The sequence below is a fragment of the Saccostrea echinata genome, unplaced genomic scaffold, assembly GCF_033153115.1.
Source record: "Saccostrea echinata isolate AGI-Se365-2 ecotype Australia unplaced genomic scaffold, CSIRO_AGI_Sech_v1 ptg000057l, whole genome shotgun sequence".
In the NCBI taxonomy this organism is placed as follows: domain Eukaryota; kingdom Metazoa; phylum Mollusca; class Bivalvia; order Ostreida; family Ostreidae; genus Saccostrea; species Saccostrea echinata.
Window position 1 is genome coordinate 4,161,942 of NW_026889806.1, and position 23,995 is coordinate 4,185,936.

At 32.5% G+C, this 23,995-nt stretch overlaps 1 protein-coding gene across 1 annotated transcript; it reads left to right on the plus strand.

Moving 5' to 3' along the window:
- The first annotated feature begins 218 nt into the window (after window positions 1-218).
- LOC133174066 (short-chain collagen C4-like) lies at window positions 219-8,494 on the plus strand. The gene is made up of 4 exons (XM_061309108.1): window positions 219-237; window positions 791-931; window positions 4,511-4,744; window positions 8,207-8,494. Exons 1-4 carry the CDS (start codon window positions 219-221, stop codon window positions 8,449-8,451), a joined length of 639 nt encoding a protein of 212 aa, XP_061165092.1. The 3' UTR covers window positions 8,452-8,494.
- Window positions 8,495-23,995: the final 15,501 nt, after the last annotated feature.

Below are 23,995 nucleotides of genomic sequence, written 5' to 3' on the forward strand. Positions count from 1 at the left end.
GTTGTATTAAAAGTTGCCTGGCACTATTTTTAGCATAGGGGCATGTGGAGAGTTATTACGTATAATAAAGGTTGTCGGCGGACTTTATATTCTAATCAGAAGTGTTTAGTAAAGACTAAATTAGACACCATGTACTGTGTAAAATTTTGACAATATCGAACGTGAATATAAACATTATATGTGACCTAATGTTTGCATTTAATTTGATATATAATCAAATGCCTCTGTGGTCTAGAGGTATGATTCTTGCTTAGTAAGTCAGAGGTGCCGGGTTGAAATCCTGGAAATTCCCTTTTTTTGAAATGTTTTTGTTTTCTTTTGAAGTATTCAACATATGAAGTGAAAAAAATATGACGTCTTGGGTGTAAAAGCTCATAAAATCATTATTACAGTGTGATAAATATTCTATATAAAAAGAATCTTCTATACACATATTAAAGCATAAGCAATCAAATCTTAATATCCATATTGGCATTTTATTTGCTTCAATATACATGTATACATTTAATAGTTCTACAAATCCAGGGAGGGGGGTTCCCCCCACTAGAACTGCGCATGCTCTTTAGTCCCCTAAGCGGAGGACACAAATTATCTGAATTAGCTTGTTTTTTGATTATGTCATTATTTGCACATTACACGCAACATACGTTTAGAGATTATTTATTTCTACAAAATTTTCTTAAGTCGTATGTTCATCTTCTAGTGTTATTCTTTAAAAAATTATATATTTCAATTATCCGTATACATTAATGTTCTTAGTCTCTTTCTCTCTGTTTTTATTTACTTTTAGATGAACTATATGTACTCGGTTTGTGTTGTGCTGATCTTGACAACGTTTTTCAAGCGGTAGGATGTTTTTCCCCCGGTGGGTCTGTGTATACTCGCTGGGGTCGTAGGAACTGTCCTAGAACAGCAAGGTTAATTTATTCAGGTAATTAATGTGTTCTGTCGATGCTTTGAAACTCTAGTGAAAGACTAAAAAATTTTTAATTTAGTAAAAAGTTTAAATCAAGTTTAAAAGTCCATTGAAACAATACAAATCGGGAGCAGAGCAAACAGCTAAAACATCAGAGATGGGATCAGGTGCCATGGAGGAGTAAGCATCCCCTGTAGACCGGTCACACCCGCCGTGTGCATCTTGTCATGATCGGGTAAACGGAAAAGTAGCCTGAAAAAATTGAATGAAGTACTTCAGTCAACATCCGACTTAACGACAGATTGTATTTACAGTGTAGGAACAAGTGTAATTTATTTGTACGTATTAAGAGGCAGTCCACCGAAAAACCAGGCAGTATTATATTAATAGGCGGCACATCGAATGTGAGGTATATTTGATATTTTATTTAAAATAATATCAATGTAGCCCAAAAGGAATAATGTAATTGAAGATTTGTTTGATGATTGCTTATTTAGTAAAATATCCTTGTGTTTTGTGTTTTTGAATGCCCCTATATAAACCATTGAATGTAGGTCAGAAACAAAGAACTGTAATTTCTAATACATTTTTAACAGGACTATAGTTCACACTTAACTAAATCTAGAAATATTTCAACTTTTTGTTTAAAAAATAAAATCGGTGGGAAAAACACTTTTGATAGTAGTTTTCTGGCAAAATATACGGACGTTTTTATGAAATTTTGCGATGCAAGAGTTATCTCCCGTGGCATCGGTAAATCTGCTCAACACCTTTTTATCGGAATCCTAGTGAAATACTTAGAATCGATACACTAAAGAAAATAATTAAACAAAAAACTAAATAATTCATTTTCAAAATATAATTCATTTTCGCCTCCAGACGTGCATGTAATATTTAGATTAAAATTGGCTCTATTATTCAGGTTGAATCCACGTTTCCATTGATGTATCAGTGACGTCATATACCTGACTAATATTGCGTCACAATGAAATAGTTACAAGTTTCCAGAGAAGTTTGTAAATTCTTTGCGTAAAAGTGTAAAGAAAAAGATTTTTAAAAAAATGATTTCTCTTTTTCTGTTTAATTACTCTTCAGAGTGCATTATTCTAAATGTTAAATAATATTTTAATATCAAAATGTATTTTATACACGGGCGGCGTCTCAGCTAGATGACGTTTTGATAAGTAATTTTATACATGTCTGAGAACTATTTTTTTTAACTGATTTACTAGGATATGCGTAAAAATAATTAATGAAGTGTTTATCATGAACATTTCTTATAAAATTGGGAATCAATGATGAATGTTTTAGATTTACGTAACACTTAATTCAACGAAGTTGAGATGTTTACTTCATGATATTTGTAAAAACTTAAATATATTTATCTATGCAGTCAAATCAAAATAAGCAATCCGAAGTACGATTAAAAATGAAAAAAACCCTGAAAAATAAGTTATAAAAATATATTTATTGAGTTAAACTACTGCTGAACTCCCCACTATAATTTGGCACTAAAACGGAAGATGGTTTAGTGAAACATTTCGTTTTTTTTATTTTACTTATTTATTTTTTTTTAATTTGGCGATTGAAACAATCACACACTCACATTTAATATGTGACTATGCTGGCCAATTCTAAAATGTTTCCACGTTCATGAAACCAATTTTTAAAAATAATGATGTCATGACCCCCCCCCCCCTGCTTTTTGCTTGCGATTTATCGGCTCTTGAATAATGATACTATATATGAAAGAACTTATTTTCTTATTTATATAAAATCAAATTTTGTAAAAGAGGAAAAGACTTTACAGATAACAGGTAAGAAAAATCTTGGATAAAGTCGAGACTGTACACATAAAAATATTTCCTGTATTTAGGCAAGTTTAATTTCGCCACTGATAGAATTTACTCTTTAATTCCTGAGGAAATAAAAAAGAAATTTTACTTGGAAATAAGATAAATAATAAAGCTAGAAAGCTGTCTGCTCTCATTTGTTGCATAATGCACGTACAAATACTTTTTTTAAATACCGAGTATCTATTAAGAATTCAATCAGATGTTTTACATGTAATCTTCATGTACGTAAAAGACATTAGTGATTTAAATAATATATTAATTTGATTCTATGGTTACACTCATTTAAAAACAGTTAACTGACTGAAAAGAAATAAAAGACAAGCATATTTTTCTGACAAATTAAAATGAAGAGCCAAATTTGGGAAATGTTTCTAAATTTACAGTAAAAACCGATCCCGATCCGATCGAAAATAATGCAAAATTAACAAATTTATCAAACTAAAGGCACCTGCCACCTATATAATGTTAAAAAAATAAATCAAGTAAGTTTTTACTCATATTACAACAAAAGAGCCAAATTTAACATTACAATTATAGTATTTTTTTTCTTTATATAATTCCGGTCGGGATCGGTTTCATTTGGGAAAATTATAAAAAAAAAAAAAAAAAAAAAAAAAAAAAAAAAAAAAAAAAAGGTAACTTTGACTCCTTTTATTTCTTTCAATATACCTGTTCCCACTGATTTTATTGAGTGATTCAAAAGTTTGTACTTTGTATTCATAATAACATAAGAAAAAAAATCTCTCCTTATAATGTATTGGGTTTTGTAACGTAATGAAAATTAGATACTGAATTCAAAAAATTACTTGCTTAACTCAAATTTGGACCATATAATTTTTTCTAAAAAAGTATAAATTGGAGTCTTATTCATTAATAAAATAAAAGATAAGAGTCTATGCTATAAATAATATTCATCGACACATCCAGCTTTTGAGTATCTGTTACATATAAAACAAAATAAAAACGTAGTAATTTTTTTTACCCTTATGTTGACCTTTTTGCACTTAGAATTAAGCATTTACCAAAAATAGGACTAGAGGAGCACTAAAAAATTTTTTAATGTTTGTTATGTGTAAACACTTGCTTTAATAAGTCTACATGCAAAAAATAATTAAAATCCATGACATGCGATGTGCCACCCATTGCCTGGTTTTTCGGTGGACTGCCTCTTAATAATAATAATTGATATCTTGCTGTGTTATGCCTTCAAATAAAATGAACTATCTAAAACGATTAAGGTCAAGATCTAGTAAATGACTTTAGACTGTCTTTTTGGTGCTAGATCCATTATGACGTCATAATCAATTTAAACTTTCTTTTTCCCGTACTTTACGACTGTAATAGAATTATGTAGAAAATAAAGTTTTTTCAAGGAATTAAATTTGAAATCATGTGAAAATTAATCCCGAAACCTATATTTATTTTGATATTAATTTAAAGAAGAGGATAAGAACAAACAAATTACCCTTTTCTGAGAGACTGTGGGCAATCTGGATACATTTCCTTTGTCCGATAAGAAAAAAAACTCCCATATTCATGACTGATTTTATTAATTTTTCATCAAAAAAGACAGTTTAAAATATGGTTTTTCATCTTGTTTACCTACAAAATTTGCCCCGATACACCTTATTTGACCAAGCTATACTTAAAAAGCATCTTTAAAGGAATTTATTTCTCAAATTTGAGAAATCTGTAGGCTCCTTTCATTTACTACATCTTGACCTTAATTGTTTTAAAGGTTTTGTTGGGGGATCTCATTATTCACACCATGGAGCTGCAGTAGAGCCACTCTGTTTACCTGTACACCCACAATGGAGGCGCCATAACGGAAGAACAGATGCTCCTAGAGGATTCATCTATGGTGCTGAATACGAAGTTCATCGTGACGTCATCTTTTCCCATCTTCACGACCATGACGTGCCTTGTGCCGTCTGTGAGACTCGCAGAAGGAAAAGCGTAATGGTCATTCCAGGTATGTCAAAAAGATAACATCGACGGATATTAGATATGCAGAGTTAAATTTTGCTCATATCTAATAAAGTAGAATGAATGTCAGTGTGTATGTACAAGTTTTACAAAACATTATATATGATGCGATTTTCAAAGCAAATTCAAATGTAAAATACCGGTACTGAAAAGTGATATTTTCATAGGCAAAAAAGAAACTTAGGGAGTATTATAAGTATCAACAGAACATTTTCTAGAAAATTAAGAAATGAAACGATTAAAGACAAATCAATCAAGAATGTCATGGATTTTGCCTGAAGAATGTATCTATTGCTAGATCTTACCATTGTAAATCCATATACGTACACTGGCATTTTACGTTATCCGTATGATTCTGAAACCCACCAAATACTCCTTTCTTTTCGGAGAAAAAGGCGGTTCGGAGAGCCACCTACTCTTTTTTATCTCTGTATTTTGACACATGTATTCCAATCTCTCTTTTTTTTAATTTAGAAAAGCACCTTCAATCTGCATTTGATTTTTGTTGTAAAGTAAAATTATTCAATTCTTTTAGTGACCATCTATTCATTTTTATATAATTTATAGTCTCAATAAATAAGGCAACCATTTTTTTTCCCATTTTTGGGGACATTGCTTATGTTACATTCACAAGATTCCTGTACTTATCACGCTTCATTCTATTTTTTCTCACAGTAATCACAGTTGAATCCATATGAGGCATCCGGCAGATTTAACTAACTGCGCACACATTACGCCGTACTCTGTTTACCATGAACTAACAGCTTCATGTAAATCTTTCATAACACGTTAATGTAAATATTTTGATATAGTTATCTTAAGATGCAAAGTTTTATTCAGTTACATGATGAATAAACGTACATTTTTCTTTACACGCGTAAGAATTTCATTCGGAAGAATACTTCCTTTATATATATATATATATATATATATATATATATATATATATATATATATATATATATATATATATATATATATATATATTAATATACACGTCATTTTGCGACAAATAAAATAAATCCCGTTTTAAAATATAGAGAAAGTATCTTTCAATTATATATAACCCGGTCTTGGCTTTAAATAATGCCAAACACATGCGAAAAATCTTCGCATTTCAGAATTCGACAAGGTTAGCTTTTTAAAAAAAGCTGAGAGTCAGCCACTGGAGTACAGAAAGTTTCTTTCTTGTTTTGTAATGTTGTATGATTTGTTTTATCCATCATGTTGTGTTCCTTAAATGTCATCGTAATCTAATTTAAATTCGCCAAATCGTTTTTATATTTGTAACATTATACTACTGTTTATAATAAATAATAAAATATAAAACAAATTTTAGTTAGACTGCATCGTGATCATTATGATGACCTCCAATTAATTTTTCTTGGGCGCACACATCAGAGAAAGTTTGTCTTAGAATGAAATATATGGAGATAACGAACAGTATTCAAGCTCAAAAGTCCATTAAACAATACAAAATAGGAGCTCCAAACATCAGAGGTGGGATCAGGTGCCATGGAGGAGTGAGCATCCCCTGCCGACCGGTCACACCCGCCGTGTGCTCCTTGTCATGATCGGGATATAACGGAAAAATCCGTCGACAATTCAGTGTGTAAATAATGGCCTAACAATTAGTATGAAAAAAGTCAGTCAGCATTTGACTCAATGATAAATTGTATTTGCTGACAAGGTCATTGTATCGACCATAGAACTTACGAAATGATGACTTTAAACGAGACAGCTGATATTCTTGTTTCATCAACTTATTTGTCAATAATTTACCTCGTTTTAGAAATTGTACATACGTAGAGAAGAGCACACATACGTAGAAATGAACAAAGCCACTAAGATCCCAGTCATTGAACTTTGACGAATGTATAAATTTTCATTTGTACTGTTAAATTCTGTAAATGATATAAATTATGATGCATAAAAGAAGGTAGACTTTGGGCTTGATTGTTTTAATTATTATTAAATAAAAGTGTTTAATCGTGCAGGTTCGAGGCAATGCATTATTTGGGGGGGGGGGGGTTGCATATGTATGTGCATGTATATCTAAATCAATTTCTAAGTTTAAGCATCCATTTTAGTGTTATATGAAAGAAATGAATTGCTTCCAAAGTAAAGTAATGAAAGCCATGGAAAGCAATTTAAAATTGAAATTCAAATATTTTTATACATGCAGTACATATACCCTAAAATGTAACTGATGATGTCTACCATCAAAGGAAAACTAGATTTACACAAGTATTAGCTTTACTAAAAAGCTTGTATGACGTAAGCAAATTTATTATTACGATGAATATAAGAAGCACTGAAATATTTTCATAGTATGAAATAAAACAGCACAAATTTACCACTTAAAACAATCTATGTCTTTAATTTTTCGTCAAAAGGACGAAGAACAATGCAGTCTATAGTTCGTGGTCTTGTCTTTATTCAGAGAGTGTGCGTGAAGAAGCAAGCCCTCTGATTGGAGCAAATAGTATGAGTTTCTTTAGAACAAGTCGTGTTTATAAATCATTTTCACAGAATTCGAAATTACACAAGAGCACTTGCAGATTCATCCAAACGTGAATAGTCAGCCCACGGGCTGACTAACCATGATATAACCGACCGAATACTGGCGGCCGGTAATCGCATTGCCACCATCTACCTACGATGACCGTATCTCAAATTATAGAATGTATCGATTTTATTTTTGCACATGGCTCATAATTCGTTTGGAGTTAAGCAGGAAACATTCATTCACCAAATTATGTACAAAATCGTTTAGACTATTTTCTTAGACCAAACTTTGCTAGGGATATTCCTGAGCATAATTACTAATCCTGTTTATAAGAAAAAAAACTTTTACAAAACTGAATAGGTGTAGAACTGAGCAGAATACATCAAGGAGTCCTAGAGATTTATTTCCTTGCAATTTTAATAAAGAACTCTGTAAAAAATTTCATAGTTTATTTATTTGCAGAGTTATTTTTCTTTACAAAAGTCTAACCCATTTGATTTCATGTCTCTTATCCTATTTTAGCAAAAAAAAAATGTCAACTTTTGTACATTTTCCAGTTACAAAATATTTTTCAAAGGCAACATAATTTTGTTATACTATATATAACAACAATGCCCGGTTAAAATTTGTTCTTCAGTATAAATTTGGTATGTTAAGAAAAGCATTTCATTCGGGCTACATAAGCATATAAAAAAATTAAGTCAATTGAAATTTAAAAAAAAAATACATATCTACAAACTTATTTCAAGACATTTCAAAATGATGATTATATGACCCCATGTCGATCATTTCTTTTAAAGGAATAATTTTCCTTTGTTCCTTGGTCTATTCATATGATTTATTGGTAAAGGGAAATAATTCGACATAGAATCAATACTCCGTCTTTTAATTTCATTTAGCTTTTTTTTATTATGATTATTTTATTCCCTTAATTCAAAGCGAGAACATCCTGTTATCGGGGTTGGAGAAAGGAATACTCGGGTTACCTGATGACTGGTAGATATACTCACCCGGCTGCCTCCACCTACTCCTGTGTGGATCAACACGCCCAGCCTGCGATTGGTGGACATCAAAACCATAACGGGTACCTGTTCTACCTGGTGGAAGCACGCTGTGGTAGCCTGAAATGTCCGCCGTACCACAACGGATGGGAGATTACCTGTGTCGTGTGTTCGAAAGCCTAAGACACTTTATCATTTATCAATGAAATAAAAATACATCAAGCAATCTTTTGTGTCAGACACTGTTAGAGTAGAGAGGTGTTAGACATTGTAAATGAGAAGCTCATTACTTACATATATGTGAACCATAAAAACAAGCAATATGAATAAAATTCATGATAATGAACATCTTTTTCGAACATATGAACGTCATTTTTCATCAGCAAAATACAAGGGTTGTCCATATAGTTCGTAGACAAATGCTATATTTTTCTTAATAATAACCTCACTGCCAAAGGTATACGATAATAGAGGGCGGACCCTCTCACGGGCCCGGAGGCCCGTGAGAGCGAAGCTTTCCCTATAGGTAACACGTATGTATGTAAAATATATTGAATTCTATTGTAAACTATATTTTTATTACAATACCTATAGAACTGAGAACCTTGTCGCCAATATGGCGTCCATAGTCTTATCCATCTTGAATCTCGCGACAAATTCCCGCTTAAACGAGATGCTGGTGAATCGTAATTTTAATTCCAATCCTGCGTTAATGAAGTTTCCTCAATTTCAATAATCAAAAACATCTTTATAGTACACATCCTTGTTACTTTCGTTTTCATCTAGGCCTAGCCTAACTTGCAATCGATCGTCATAGACCCGACATATGACGTCATTCATTGACTGAATCAGCGGAAAAAAAATCCAGATATTCATAAACAGTAATCTATCGTATCTTTTCCCCTTGAAATCCCCCAAAAAAAATTACATAGGCCTTTAAAATAAGAAGAATATTTATTTTTAGTTTCAACCTTGTTCTGAACAACAAAAAAGAATGTGTTATTCACAAAAACAAATACTCAGTAATAAGGAGACGGATAAATATGCCTATAACCTGTTTCCAAATCCCGTTTAATATTTTTCAAATGTATGTTTACTCATTATGCTTGTAATTCTCAATATATATATATATATATATATATATATATATATATATATATATATATATATATATATATATATATATATATATATATATATATATATATATATATATATATGTGGTTTAAACTAGGATTTATTACCCAATTTTTTTTTTTAGTAAAAAAGAAACAATGCCCTTGTCATCCGAAGTCTTCCTTTACAAAACACCCTTCTTGCTAGTTTATAGAATATCCCATATATCATGGTGAACATTACATCTTAATCTCATCTTAAATGAACAATACAGCTGGATACCAAGATGTGGGAACGGAGCAAAATATTTTCATAACATTCTAATAGCATGATTGTATTGGTTTGAATTAAATTTTGAATTCTTCTCATTAATTATCACTTTCTCTCATAAAATAAAACATTGTTCCTATGTATTTTAACTTTACAGCATAATTTCAATACAAAATGCAAAAGTTCCCTGGTGTCTATTTTGTATAAAACAAGATTGCTGGTATCGACTTGTCCGACAAATCGTAGGAATTATATGACCCCGATATCAGATCGATCCAGCAGAATATGGAATATAACTCTAGTTTATTTTCTTTTCAGAATTTTATTCGATATTGACGCAGTTTGAATTCGTTTATCATATTTTACTTCCGATAAATTGCAAATATTTTTACCCTTTAATCGATCTCATCCATAAAATATGGAATTACAGAATTAATGTTGCTGAAAATTACCTCTGCTATACAAATTATATTTTTTCAACTGATCTATATATCTATCAGTTTAAGACTGTATTTTGTAAGTGTTCCTATACCAAGGATTATTTTTTATTAACAACACCTTATAGTGAATGCCTATATCGTTAATTTTATCGGCAAGAAAGTGGGCTACGCACAAAAATTAACCATTCTAAAGACTTTTACTCCTGCCAATCTAAAACATCAGACCGGAAGGTACCGTCTCGGCCGTTTGGCCAAATTAACAGAGAAGCATTACACTGAACAGCTTAATAGTAAATCTTTTTTCCTATTCCTAATTGCTGGTTTATTAATTAAAAAAAAAATTATTAGCTTAACATGCGTTTAATCATTCAGTCAACATTAATGCCAAAATAAAATATTTATACAACTTCTATAGAATTAATTCTAATAAATTAAATTCAAATTCATGGGTCAAAGTTGTTTCATTATGATTTCTTTTCTAAGTGAGAACTATTCTTGGAGGAATTTGGCTTGCTTTTTATTTAATGTAGGAATAGAAAAATCCTCGCGGGCTTTAGAAGCAAAATTAATAGAACGTGGTACGCTTCATGTAAATTTGGACTTTGAGCGAAATGTTTTAGAAGGCATCACACCATATAGTAAGAAATTTGAATGCAAATGAAGAATAAGATGGAGAATGAAAAAAAATACTAATATTGATCTATATACTATATTTTTACTTAATTTTTTAGCAAATATTTAACAAACTATCGATAATGTTTAGGATTATTCAGCTGATTTGAATTCGCTTCTGATTTTTATGAATTCATTCTTCATAATCGATTATCGGTATTTATCGAAAATATCTTTAAAATATCATAATAATTAATGATTAAAATTGGGACAAAATATAAAATTGGGACAAAATATACATGTAAAAATAAAGAATTTCTAAATTCACATAGTTTTGTTGATGTAAAAATTGAATAAATTTCCTGTATTTGAGCGCACTAAGCGTAAATCAGAAAAAAAATCCCGCAAAATAATGTCAAAGAAATTGTGACGTTTTTATCTCGCAGTGACGTTATATTTTCTGTACACTGACGTCGCAGCCAGAGGGTTACCCTCTGGCTGCGGGAAGGACATATATGTCCTTTTACCGTTCACTGCGGGAAGGACATATATGTCCCTCGCAACGTAATTGTTTTATTTCCGTGATATGTAAAGTAATTTTGGTAAATTTTGGAAAACTTTGTTTGTCTGGCACTGAAAAATAGATAAATAATTAAAAGCTAAAATAAAATAAAAATTAAATGTTAGTTCTTTAATTTATTTTATTTTTTTTTATTATAAATAACAATACGTTTAAATGTAAATTCATTTTTAAAGGTTAAAGAGAAATATTATTCATGTATGTTTTTGACATTTTCGTCCGTAACAAAAATTAAGTTTTACTATCGGTAACAACCCCCCCCCCTTTTTTTTTTAAATTTTGAATTATTCCATCCGTCCATAGAGAGAAAGTGGTCGATTTTGAAATTATTACATATGAGGTGGCATTTTAAATTTAATGACAAGTTTAGTTGATATAAACTATAATTAAGAGAAAAGTAACGTCGTTGTTTACCTATGCGCCTTATGTCTTAAAAAATATTCTTGTGCGTTTTGTTAATGCATGTGATAAAAAAAATATAAACATTACTATAATTATGATTTATTAATTCTTTAATTAAACAAACATAATATAAACATTATGATACGATAGATAAATTGCTTTGCTGTTAAATAAAAGCTGATTAAATTGATAACTACCTGTACATTTTTTTTTATAGTAAAACAACTTTTACAAAAATGATACAGGCTTCAAATTTTATGCGAAATTTCCCGTAAAATCTCAAAAATTACGTCATTTTATTTATTAATTACGTCATTTTTACGGTGCTCTTTGATATCATGGATTCTGCATCGGAAAGTGAATCTGATTATGAGTTTCAAACAGATGATGAGTCTGAAACTGACGACGGAGAAATTCCATTCATTGAGAGATTATGGACAAATGTACGGTATGTCGAAAACTTTGAGTACCCACATGAAATTAATTCTTTCTGTCGCCGTATGGGTCCAGTAAGCCCCTCGAGGGTTGATGCCTCACCTCTTGAGTATTTTCACAAGTTAACCTTTCCAGAAGAAGGGAGAAATTTAATTGAAATTTTGGTGGAAGAAACAAATAGATATGCGGATCAGTTTTTATCTAATGCTCAATATAGTCCTATGCCATACTCAAGATGTCTAAAGTGGTCTGAAACAAATGTTGATGAGATGTCTGCCTACCTAGGTTTATACCTGTCTATGGGTATTTTGCGGAAACCCAGTATAGAGGCATACTGGCAGGATTCAGAACCATCCTTTCTTTTCCGTACACCTGGATTTCCTGAAATCATGACGCGAGACAGGTTTCAAATATTGTCAAAGTTTCTTCACTGCAATGATAATTCAACGCAAGTACCACGTGGAAATGACAATTATGATCCATCACACAAGTTTAGACCTATTTTGGATCTTCTCAACGAAACTTTTCCAAACGCATATGACTTAGCCCGAGATCTAACCATTGATGAGAGCATGGTTGGATTTAAGGTATAAAAAAATATTAAAAGTTTTAAAACATTGAAAAAAATATTCATCTCAACAATCTCTTATATCATTCATTAATACTGAAATATGTATCATTAATCATATACATGAACGGCATTTCATATATTTTTTAATCCAAATAACGATATATACACAATAACTGTCTTTTAACATTACAAAGGGTAGAAACGACATTGCACAGTATGTACCAGCTAAAAAGTCTCATCAGTGGGGAGCAAAGTTGTTTGTGCTGGCAGAATCGGACACAGGCTACAATACCGCAATTCAATTATATGCAGGTTAATATTACTGATACCGCAAATACATGCATTTAATTTATTCTATCGTTTGCTTAACAGGGGCGTCCAAGGCCTATCGAACCCCAGCATTTACAATGTACAGTAAGGACAACTGGCTTTAAGGGGGAAATAATGAAAAGACAACATGTACACTCTCGTAGTCCAAAAATACATTCATCGCCAAAAATGCGGGACCACATAAACAACTCTTATTTGCACTCTGATTGCTAATTTTATTTTCTTGAAAAATGTCTAGGAATCTGCTTTTATCACTATGTATTTTTAAATCAGATATTAAATCCATTCACTCAAAGCAATTCGAGTTAATTGCATAATATAAAAATATATAATATAAAATCCTGATAAATAATATTTCTTTAAAATCTGTGAAACAAAAGTTTACAAAATATACCATAAAGTTTTTAGATTATTAATAGTCCGGTGTTATAGTGGCTCATTAAATCGCGAATGAAGTAATTATTACAGATTTGGGTTTAGACTATCATATTTGTTGATAAATGTACATATATTTTCACAAGATCATAAAAAAGCATACGTATTGGAATATTGAGACTATGCCATTGAACCTATTCTATATACATGTCCCTAATTCTTCATTGTTAAAAATGGGATTGCGAACGCCTTATACGACCCTGCTCATTTTAAGATTACTTATCAAATTGAAACAAGAAAAGGAATATTTCACTGAAAATAATTTATTCGTATACAGGTAGACAAGAGGATGTCGCTCGCAGTCCCCACGGTGTTGGGTACGATGTGGTGATGCAGTTGATCCATCCCTATCTGTACAGATATCACCATCTAGTCTGTGACAACTACTTCTCCAGCCCAGCTCTTTGTTCTGCTCTCTTTGAGGCAAACACTTACATGACGGGCACTGTAAGGGTGTGCAGGAAGGGAATGCCAAGGTCGTTAAAGGGCTTAAAACTACAGTGAGGAGAGATTGTTGTAAAGCAAAGTGGGCCTATTATGGCACTTTGAATATCCAGACCAGAAAGCCCTGTCAAGTTTTCATCTATTAAGGTTAATTCAGAAGTTTAAATAAAACATAATGTAAAGATGAAAGACAGTGAAATCCTGACACCCCCCCTAAGAACATTGTCAATTTGAAGTCAATCATTAAGAAAACCTTAAGAAAGTCAGTTAGATCTGAGTTTAGGGAAATGGATTGGGACAATGTAAGTGTATCAAGTGTATTTGGAAATTTTCGATTTGAATTGAGTGTGTCTGCATACAAGATTTCAGCATTGCAGCATTTAAAGCCAACTGACATTCAGAGTTGGTTAAGTTTGCAAAATTGATTGAAAGGAAGAGCGAGAGGAGTGGACGTCAGCGTATACCGGTAGTTCTGAAATGACACATTTATTTAAATGCATCTTTAAATAAGAGATAAATATGCACTTTTGGGGTTCTGAAAGGCTAGATATAAACAAGAAATCTGTCAAGTATCATGTGAAACGTACGAAGCAGTGGTCAGAAATTTCTGAACACGAGTCTCTTAACGAGGCTCGCTCCTGAGCTTTTGAGCAGATTTTTATTTTAACCTATATTTAAAAAAATCTGCGTAATGTTTTAATTCTTACAATAAATTTGGATTCTACAATGCCAAATAAACTATATTTAGTTAAAACTCCATGATGAAATTCCATACCAAAAGCATTAAGTGAGGAACTATATTTTGTGGCGGAAGGTTTTTTAGAAGAAAATGATCATTTTTCTATTTCGAAGTACTTAAAGTATGTTAAGTTTGGATTCCTATTTTTACAAGCAGTCTGCACACAGAATTATTTTGTGCTGTGAACTGTTTTATACTCGTCCTAAATTATATATTTAATAAACTGTCATGAATTCAATCATCATATTTGATAAATAAATCAAATATATTGTGAAAATCAAGAAAAAAAATAGCCCTAATTTAAGCTCAAAATTAGCACTATTTTAGTAATATCTAAAAATTAACACCACAGACCCCCACTTTTAACTTTCTTTTCTGAATATACAAGATACTTTTAACAATTCTTCTTAAATTCAGTAAAATGTCATTACTTTTAAATGAGCTTTTTGCTCGTTAAATTTGTAATGCTAGCAAAATGAATTTTTTTTAGTGCAAAAAGGTCAAATAATTGAACGTGCGGAGTAATTAAAAAAAAATTTTCGTTGTCAAAAATTTTAATGGGTCTATTCAAGATGACATAACACTGTGTTTGTTCCCATAACTTATTTGAATAAAAAATATCGGGGGAAAAACTTTAAAAAATTGATTTATGTAAAGACGTTTTTACAGTGCAAAAAGGTCAAACTAAATGCTCTGTAGCGCCAAAAGAAGCGCATTGACCCCAATTTTTTGTTTTGATTTTTAATTACGCTATGTGTATAAATTCTAAAAATATACTTGATAAAAACATCTCATTACTTTTGATGTCAGGATCCAACCTCCTTAAGATATTTAGGACAATAGTAAGGAAAACACGTGCAGTATAACATTTTAGGAAATCGTTGCCATAGAAACTGAAATGGAGAATGTTGGATACTTCTGACTTAAAATAGACATTTTGAATATTATTCCTTTGAAGGTATGCAAACTGAAGACGATACCACCGTTTTTGACTTCATTTAAGAACTCATACAATAATAGTAAGATTATTCTCAGAGTAGCGATCATTGTTTTTTTTCATTATGAACAGATATTTCCTGAACTGGACTGCTGAACATCAATGTAAGTATTCAAATGTTGGAGCGAGGCGAACTCTCAAGACCAAACAGCTTCTAGCTAGGTCATTGTGCGTCACAACATAGCAATACGGCGGGCCGTTCATGTAATGAATGCAGTTCTATTCAGAATATTCGTCTCAAATGTAAATAAAAGTAATAAACAACAATTATGTTAAAAAGTTCACTGGAAAATGAACTAGGTTGGTACGTGATGAAATCTTCTGGGAAGCCCTTCGGGCTTCAAAGGGTTTGATCACGTGACCAGTTAAGTTCATTTCCCAAGGAACTTTTCAACATGGAATTTAAGCCAATTTCATAACTCTCTGAAAACGTTAAATTTTAAGGACACAATAAAGCCAAAATCGTACCTTCTTTTTGGCTTCAAAAGAATATAAAAACAGGTCTGCTAGTAATGGGGTACAATATGAAAGACTTTAGTCAACAAATCGTCTTTACGACGTATTGTATTTGCAAACAAGGTCATTGTATCGACCATAGAATAATTTTGGATTATGAATTCTAAATTGCACCGGCTGCACTACATTTAACAAGAGGCCCAAGGGCCACATCACTCACCTGAGCACTGTGGCTAGGAAAAGAGGAAAAATCAGTTTAGTATTGAAAAGCTTAAATGCATAAGTGGTCCCAACCTACCCCTAAAAAGGGAGTGGCGGGGGGGGGGGGGGGTCATGATTTGAACAAACTTGAATCTACACTATCTGAGGATGCTTCCATATAAATATGACAAACCGTGGCTTTGCTGTTCTTGAGATTTTTAAAGATTTTTCCTATATATTCCTATGTAAAAATTTGATCGTTCATTGTGGCCCCACCCTACCCACGGGGGTCATGATTTGAACATACTTGAATCTACACCACCTGAGGATGCTTCCACATAAATATGACCAATCATAGCTTTGCTGTTCTTGAGAAGAAGATTTTTGAAGATTTTTCCTATATATTGCTATATAAAACTTTGATCATCCATTGTGGCCCCAAACTATCCCCGGGGGTCATAATTTGAACAAACTTGAATCTACACCACCTTAGGATGCTTCCACATAAATATGACCAATCATAGCTTTGCTGTTCTTGAGAAGAAGATTTTTGAAGATTTTTCCTATGTACACCTATGTTAAACATTGATCGTCCATTTTGGCCCCACCCTACCCCCGGGGGTCATGATTTGAACAAACTTGAATCTACACTACCTGAGGATGCTTCCACATAAATATGACCAATCATAGCTTTGCTGTTCTTGAGAAGAAGATTTTTGAAGATTTTTCCTATATATTCCTATGTAAAACTTTGATCATCCATTGTGGCCCCACCCTACCCCTGGGGGTCATGATTTGTACAAACTTGAATCTACACCACCTGAGGATGCTTCCACATAAATATGACCAATCATAGCTTTGCTGTTCTTGAGAAGAAGATTTTTGAAGATTTTTCCTGTGTACACCTATGTTAAACATTGATCGTCCATTTTGGTCCCACCCTACCCCCGGGGGTCATGATTTGAACAAACTTGAATCTACACCATCTGAGGATGCTTCCAAATAAATATGACCAATCATAGCTTTGCTGTTCTTGAGAAGAAGATTTTTGAAGATTTTTCCTATATATTCCTATGTAAAACTTTGATCGTCCATTGTGGCCCCACCCTATCCCCGGGGGTCATGATTTGAACAAACTTGAATCTACACTACCTGAGGATGCTTCCACATAAATATGACCAATCATAGCTTTGCTGTTCTTGAGAAGAAGATTTTTGAAGATTTTTCCTATATATTCCTATGTAAAACTTTGATCGTCCATTGTGGCCCCACCCTATCCCCGGGGGTCATGATTTGAACAAACTTGAATTTACACTACCTGACAATAATTCCACATGAGTTTCATCTTTCCTGGCCCACTGGTTTTTGAGAAGAAGATTTTTCAATAATGCCATTAATTTTTTGCTATTTCGTAAATATCTCCCCTTGGAGGAGGGCGTGGCCCTTCATTTGAACAAACTTGAAACCCCTTCACCCAAGAATACTTTGTGCCAAGTTTGATTGAAATTGGCCCAGTAGTTCTGGAGAAGAAGATGAAAATGTGAAAAGTTTACGACAACAACGACGCCGACGACAGACAACGGACAAATTTTGATCAGAAAAGCTCACTTGAGCCTTCAGCTCAGGTGAGCTAATAAAAAGGAAACATGCCATATACTTTTAATTGATTAAAAAGCGAGTGCTAATTACTCCTTTTGAAAATCCTGTGACAAAGACTTTCCCGGCATAGGTTGTTCCTTAATTAGTTCAGGGGAATGAATATACATGCAGAGAAAATAGTCAAAAATACTACATACTAAAATCAATTGTATTAGGTAATAAAACCAGCTATCGAACTATACTGAAGTCCATATTTGTATAATAGCTTTTCAATGTCTTTGAAATTTCCTTTGGAGTATGATTCTCAGAGACCTTCAAAGAAGAAATAAACTTATACTGTTTTTTTTCTACGTTGACTGAAATAATAACAATATCGGTTTATTTTCAAAATTTTACCTACAAAAACTGATTATATTTGTGTTTATTTCTGTTTCTTTAACTATGTATTTACATCCCCCGTGACGATTTGTGACGTAGGTATAAATATTATTGTTAATGTAAATGATGGAACATATTAAAGTATGTCGCATTATCCTAACCATTTTCAAATGAGATACTTTCAACGAAATTGTTATTCGATCTCAGAAACTAACAACTTGATATGTGTTTTGGTCAATTATCTGTAAAAGTGTCGAAATTTCAGACAAGAAACATACAGTCAACAAGGCTCGTTTGACTGGATTAAGATTACAAAGTAACAGGAGGTATACTATTTTCTACAAAGGACCATCTTCATCCTAGACTGGTTAATAGAACGCTGATCAGTTCGAGTTTGAGTTGAGAAAATTATATCAATGTTGATCATCACAATGCTTAATTTATCAAACAATTAGAATCATTAATTTATAAACACGCATGGGTCTATTAAGTGCTATGTTATTTCAGTGGTGGAATTTACAAAATGATAGTTTTATGTAATAACTATTGCCCTGGAATCTTTCATGGCAAACAACGTAAACAAGTATGATTAGACTAGAATTACTTAAGTTTAACACTGTTATATGTATATGAATTGATGATATCCTCTTCCGTTTGCGTCCTATACATGGGTTTAAAATTCTATGTCTCTTATTTATTTGATATTTAGATGACTTCCTTGTCTTTCCTTTGCTTTGTGCTCTGTGTATACTTACTGGGGTCGCAGGGATTGTCCAGGGACAGCTAAATTAATATATGAAGGTAAAGAATATGTTCAGTGGTAACTAATCAACTCCACAAAAAAGTACCTTCCTTTTCCGGTTTAGCACATGATAATGACATTTGTGTTTATACTGGTCATATGGCGCACACAATCATTTGAAAAGTAATTCATCTTCAAAGGCGGAGATAGAGGATTTGAGAACTTGCAGTAATTCACATTCAATTTGACAATATAGTCAGAAATAGTTGTAACTCATTAAAGCTTAAGTACTACAATATAAGTATATATAGTGGTTTTTGGCATATTGAATACACATTTCTACATTTCAATGGATATATTTGCATATTCAATTTAAAGGATTGATAGTGCATTCAAACGAACTATGTATCTAATAATATTGCAAAATATTATCTTGAAACAAACTTAGATTTTAATTAATTGAAATAACTTTTAAAGAGGAACCGAATCAAATATATTTCTTTATTAAAAAAATTCATTAAATTATGAATATATAAATATGTGTTTTAGTAATTTATTTGATTATATAATTAATTGATTGATTAATTCATTTATCTATTTATTTATTTTCACCAGTACTAGTTTTACTATTGTTTCATTATACATAAAAATGTATAAATTGTTTTATGGAATTAAAATAAGATATTTGAATCGTCAACTAAGTTTGGTTGGGGGATCTCATTACTCGCATCATGGAGCTGCAGTTGAACCACTTTGTTGACTAAAACCCACAGTGAGGACGCCATAACGGACACTTTGAAAGCTTTAGGGGCTCTGTCAATGTAGATGAATACGAGGTTCCCAGGGAAATTGTCAATTCACATCTCCGCGAACAAGATGTGCCCTGTGCTGTGTGTAAAACCAAGAGGAGGAAATCTGGCCTCAAGACCATAAACTGAGAACAGACTTAAGTCAAAATTTTCATTTTTAATATCTTAAGTTTTATTTAACATATGTGCATAAAAATTTGCAGGTTTGTTTAATACAGAATTGCAAAGTAAAGGATGACTGCACTTAACGCCTGTTTTTTGGGTCTTTTGCGGTTGCTTCTGTTGCTTTTATATCTAAACCTTATTTCATTTTTGAATGTTTATGAAAGAATCCTGTCAATTTGGAACCAAATTTAAATCTTACAATGATTTTAGACTGTGATACAATAAAATGATTCAATGTTTTTTGTCCTTACTGCTTTCCAAATATAGTGAATTTACATTTACCTGCCCTTGATTGAACATTAGATATGCATGAGAGGTGGAGCTAACATTGTAAGAATGGGTCTAAAATTAGACTTGATAAATAACAATGACATGTTTAGAAAAAAGAACGTGATCGCTCATTCCAATCTCTCTCTCCATTCTGTATGGCACAAATACACTTCTGACAAAGGTTTCAAAACGAAATTAACAATATGAGCATGTCAATGTAATTAAAGCGGATTTTATATCAATGCCAGATGACTTAACGTGTTCGAACACAATGTCCTTGTTAGCACAAAACATGCTACCTTACAAGTCACGTGACGGAATTTAGTATTCACAAAGTTACTTGAGGTAAGAAATCACGTGGTAAATTATAATATTAAACATGTCACAATCCTTGCCTTGGTTACAACACAGAGAGCGAATGTAAGAAGAAGCAGATTTTTCTCTTTTTAACCATGAGCGCATGTTTGTCTATTAATATTTCCATTCCTATTTGTTTTCTCTGAGGTAACTCTTTGAAAGTTAGTTAGGTTGATTTCTTGATCATTCCACCGGAATGCAAATTTCGCCAAGCGCAAGATCAGGGGCTAAGAAGGCCTAATATGCATGTAATTCTCGTGCGGCTGTCTTTGTGTTTGACGTCAGTGGGCGGGGACTATTGAAATTGACATGTGAGGCCTCGTGTAATTTAAATCTTTTAGTCTACATCTTTAAAATCTAAATTTACAATTTTATTTCACAATGAAATGGAAATATAAAGAATCACTGACTAGTTAGTAGAGTATGCCAGGGCATCAACGATAGTTGGAAACGTGGGATAATTTGCATAACGGGCGAAGTCACGTTTCCAACTATCGTTGATGCCCTGGCATACTCTACTAACTAGACAGTGATTCTTAAATCTCCTTTTGACACATTATTATTTATGCAAATATACAACTACTGTTAAACGTAGAACAATAGACAAACATGCGCTGACTATGTATAAAGTCAGTAAAAACGTGGGCGTCCTTATTATCGAACGGAGATTCAAGATTGATTGATTGTATGTTGTTTTACGTCCCATTCGAGAATTTTTCACTCATATAGAGACGTCACCATATACCGGTGAAGGGCTTCAAATTTTGACCTTTACTCGGCACTCAGGGCCATTGAGCAGTGAGGGATCTTTATCGTGCCAACGCCTGCCGTGACACTGGGCCTCGGTTTTTAAGGTCTCATCCGAAGGACCCGCAACTTTCACTTCAAAAGTGCCAAGCGCATGGCGAAGAAACAGTTGCTACCTATTTTTTATCGACTTAGGTCAGTCGCGGCCGAGATTCGAACTCACGACCTCCCGATCACGGAACGAGCGCTCTACCGACTGAGCTACCGTGATAAAATTGTGACCCCTGTCTTTGAAAACAGATTCGAACTTCGTAAATACACACTTTTATTAAACGTAATTACATAAAGTTGTCGACTGGATGTTGACCATTCTTGCAATGAAAAGAAAAATGCTTGTTTTGAAATTTTATTTTGTCGCAAATTTCGCATGTCCTTAAGTGCAGTCATCCTTTCGTTTCTTTATCAAAATTAATTCAGAATTAATTATATTGATTTGAAATATTGACTGAAGTCTGTTCTCAGTTTATGGTCTTGGGACCTGTCTAAATGATTCCTGGAAAACCATGGAAAAACGAGAAACCTCGAAATTTGTCTAAATTATTCCAGGTAAAAACTTCCCAGATGTTTAGTATAACACAGTTAGGCTATATATCAGAAGAACCTTACTTACTCAAAATACAGTAGCAAGTTGGCTGTGTGCCAACATACACGTAGATTTATACATTAACTTAGGATGGTTTGACGTGATTATAAGGAAAGGATTTTTTTTTTCATAAAATACCATAGATTTTAATAAGAATGTAAAAGTCTTTGAGTAATTACATGTACTAGTATAGAACAAAACACTTATTACTAGAATTGTGAAAATTATGACCAACGTGACTCATATAGCCAAGTATACCAAAGATAGGCCAATTATATTTAAATTATGTTTTTAATGCAAAGACCACGAACATAGATACCATAACAAATGCAAAACAACCTTTAATCGGTTACAATTCCAACTAACAAGCTTTTACCAATTATCAAAAAAAAAAAAAAAAAAAAAAAATCACGTGTTTATTTCATTTTGCTATTTGGTCAATATTTAGGTTATTGATTTTAAAAAAAAAACTACATTTAAGAAAACATTAAAATTATATCATTTGATTATATGCTATTATTGCTAATTTCTTTTTTATTTAAAGAAAGAAAAACGTGTCCCTCCGGCTGGAGAATAGAGTATTAGGGGTATCGGATGTCCGAAAAGTACGACCGTCTACTGTGTAGATGAACACGCACAGGCCGTGCACGGGGGACGGGAAAACCATAATGGCTACCTATTTTATCTCGTGAAGTCTCGATGTGAAAGCTTAAAATGTCCTCCTAACATGGATGGAAGGGAGTTCATCTGTGTCGTTTGTTCTGAACGCTGACTGAAATCATGTATCAAAATTAAAAATATGTAATATCCTATTGTGTGTTTTATTTATTGTGTTTTATTAATAACTTTGCACATGCTGAGATGCAAGACAAACGACATTTACAAAGCCAATCACAACAAATATGTCCATCTAGAAAAAAAGGCAACTTTTTGAGAAAGCACAAAGAAATTCACTTTTATATGGATACCCACTTCCGCCCCAACCCGGTGTTGAACTCTCGACCTACGGAACCTGTCTCCTGGAAATATAGGAACAGCGCGCTAGACCGCTCGGCCATCTAGGCAAGTCATAAAACTTGCTTTCGATGCCGATGGAATTCTCGCGGAGCTGTCCTACACCACACGGTCATTGAGAATGGAAGAGAGATACCTGTCAGTTATTTGGACATGGGTTTTATTAGTGGATCATTACCGGTAAACATTTTAATGAATTAATGGATTAATTTTATTTATACAGTACATTTTACAACAACTCTTAAACTAACAAAACTGCCCTAAGTGAAGAAATATTAATATAGAAAGCACAAAGAAATTCACTTTTATAAGGATACCCACTTCTACCCCAGCCCGGGGTTGAACTCTCGACCTGCGGAATCTGTCTCCTAGCAGTACAGGGACAGCGCGCTAGATATATATACAAATGTAGCCCTTTTATGAGGTCCATCCATAGTTGTATCGACTTCACAAAAGTGCACATAGTGAAGTCGATATATCTATTGACGGATCGAATGAAAGGGCTACATTTGTTCCATGTATATTATTACAAAATTTGAAAATAATGGGAAAAAGCCACAAGTTTTCACTCTTGTCATTTTTTAACAAATACAGACTAGAGATCAAAATAAATTAAGCTGTTTAATGTAATTGTGTTTCTTTTATACTGATAGAGTAATTAAGAAATTTTATTGATTTTAAAGGCTACATTTGTTTTATTATATTATATTATATCAATTTATGTAAAAAACATATATGTTTTAATATAAAGCAGATCCATATTCAAGGCACTGTTACGTCTTACCAATTACTACAGAACATCACAATTATAAATAGGAGTATAAGTATGATTTTTTTTCCAGAAACATCGAGTAATATTAGGGTGAATTCAAAAATAATTACCACCAAACTGGAATTTTTTGATAAAATTCAACTACCCATAACATGTGTTTCACTTATATCATCAAACTGTACATGCATTCTAGTTAAAATTCT

Excerpts from the sequence above, each read along its gene's own strand:
- LOC133174066 (XM_061309108.1), top strand. Across the intron at positions 932-4,510 it reads AGCAAGGTTAATTTATTCAG|GTTTTGTTGGGGGATCTCAT; the intron begins GTAATTAATGTG and ends ATTGTTTTAAAG. Across the intron at positions 4,745-8,206 it reads AAGCGTAATGGTCATTCCAG|CGAGAACATCCTGTTATCGG; the intron begins GTATGTCAAAAA and ends CTTAATTCAAAG.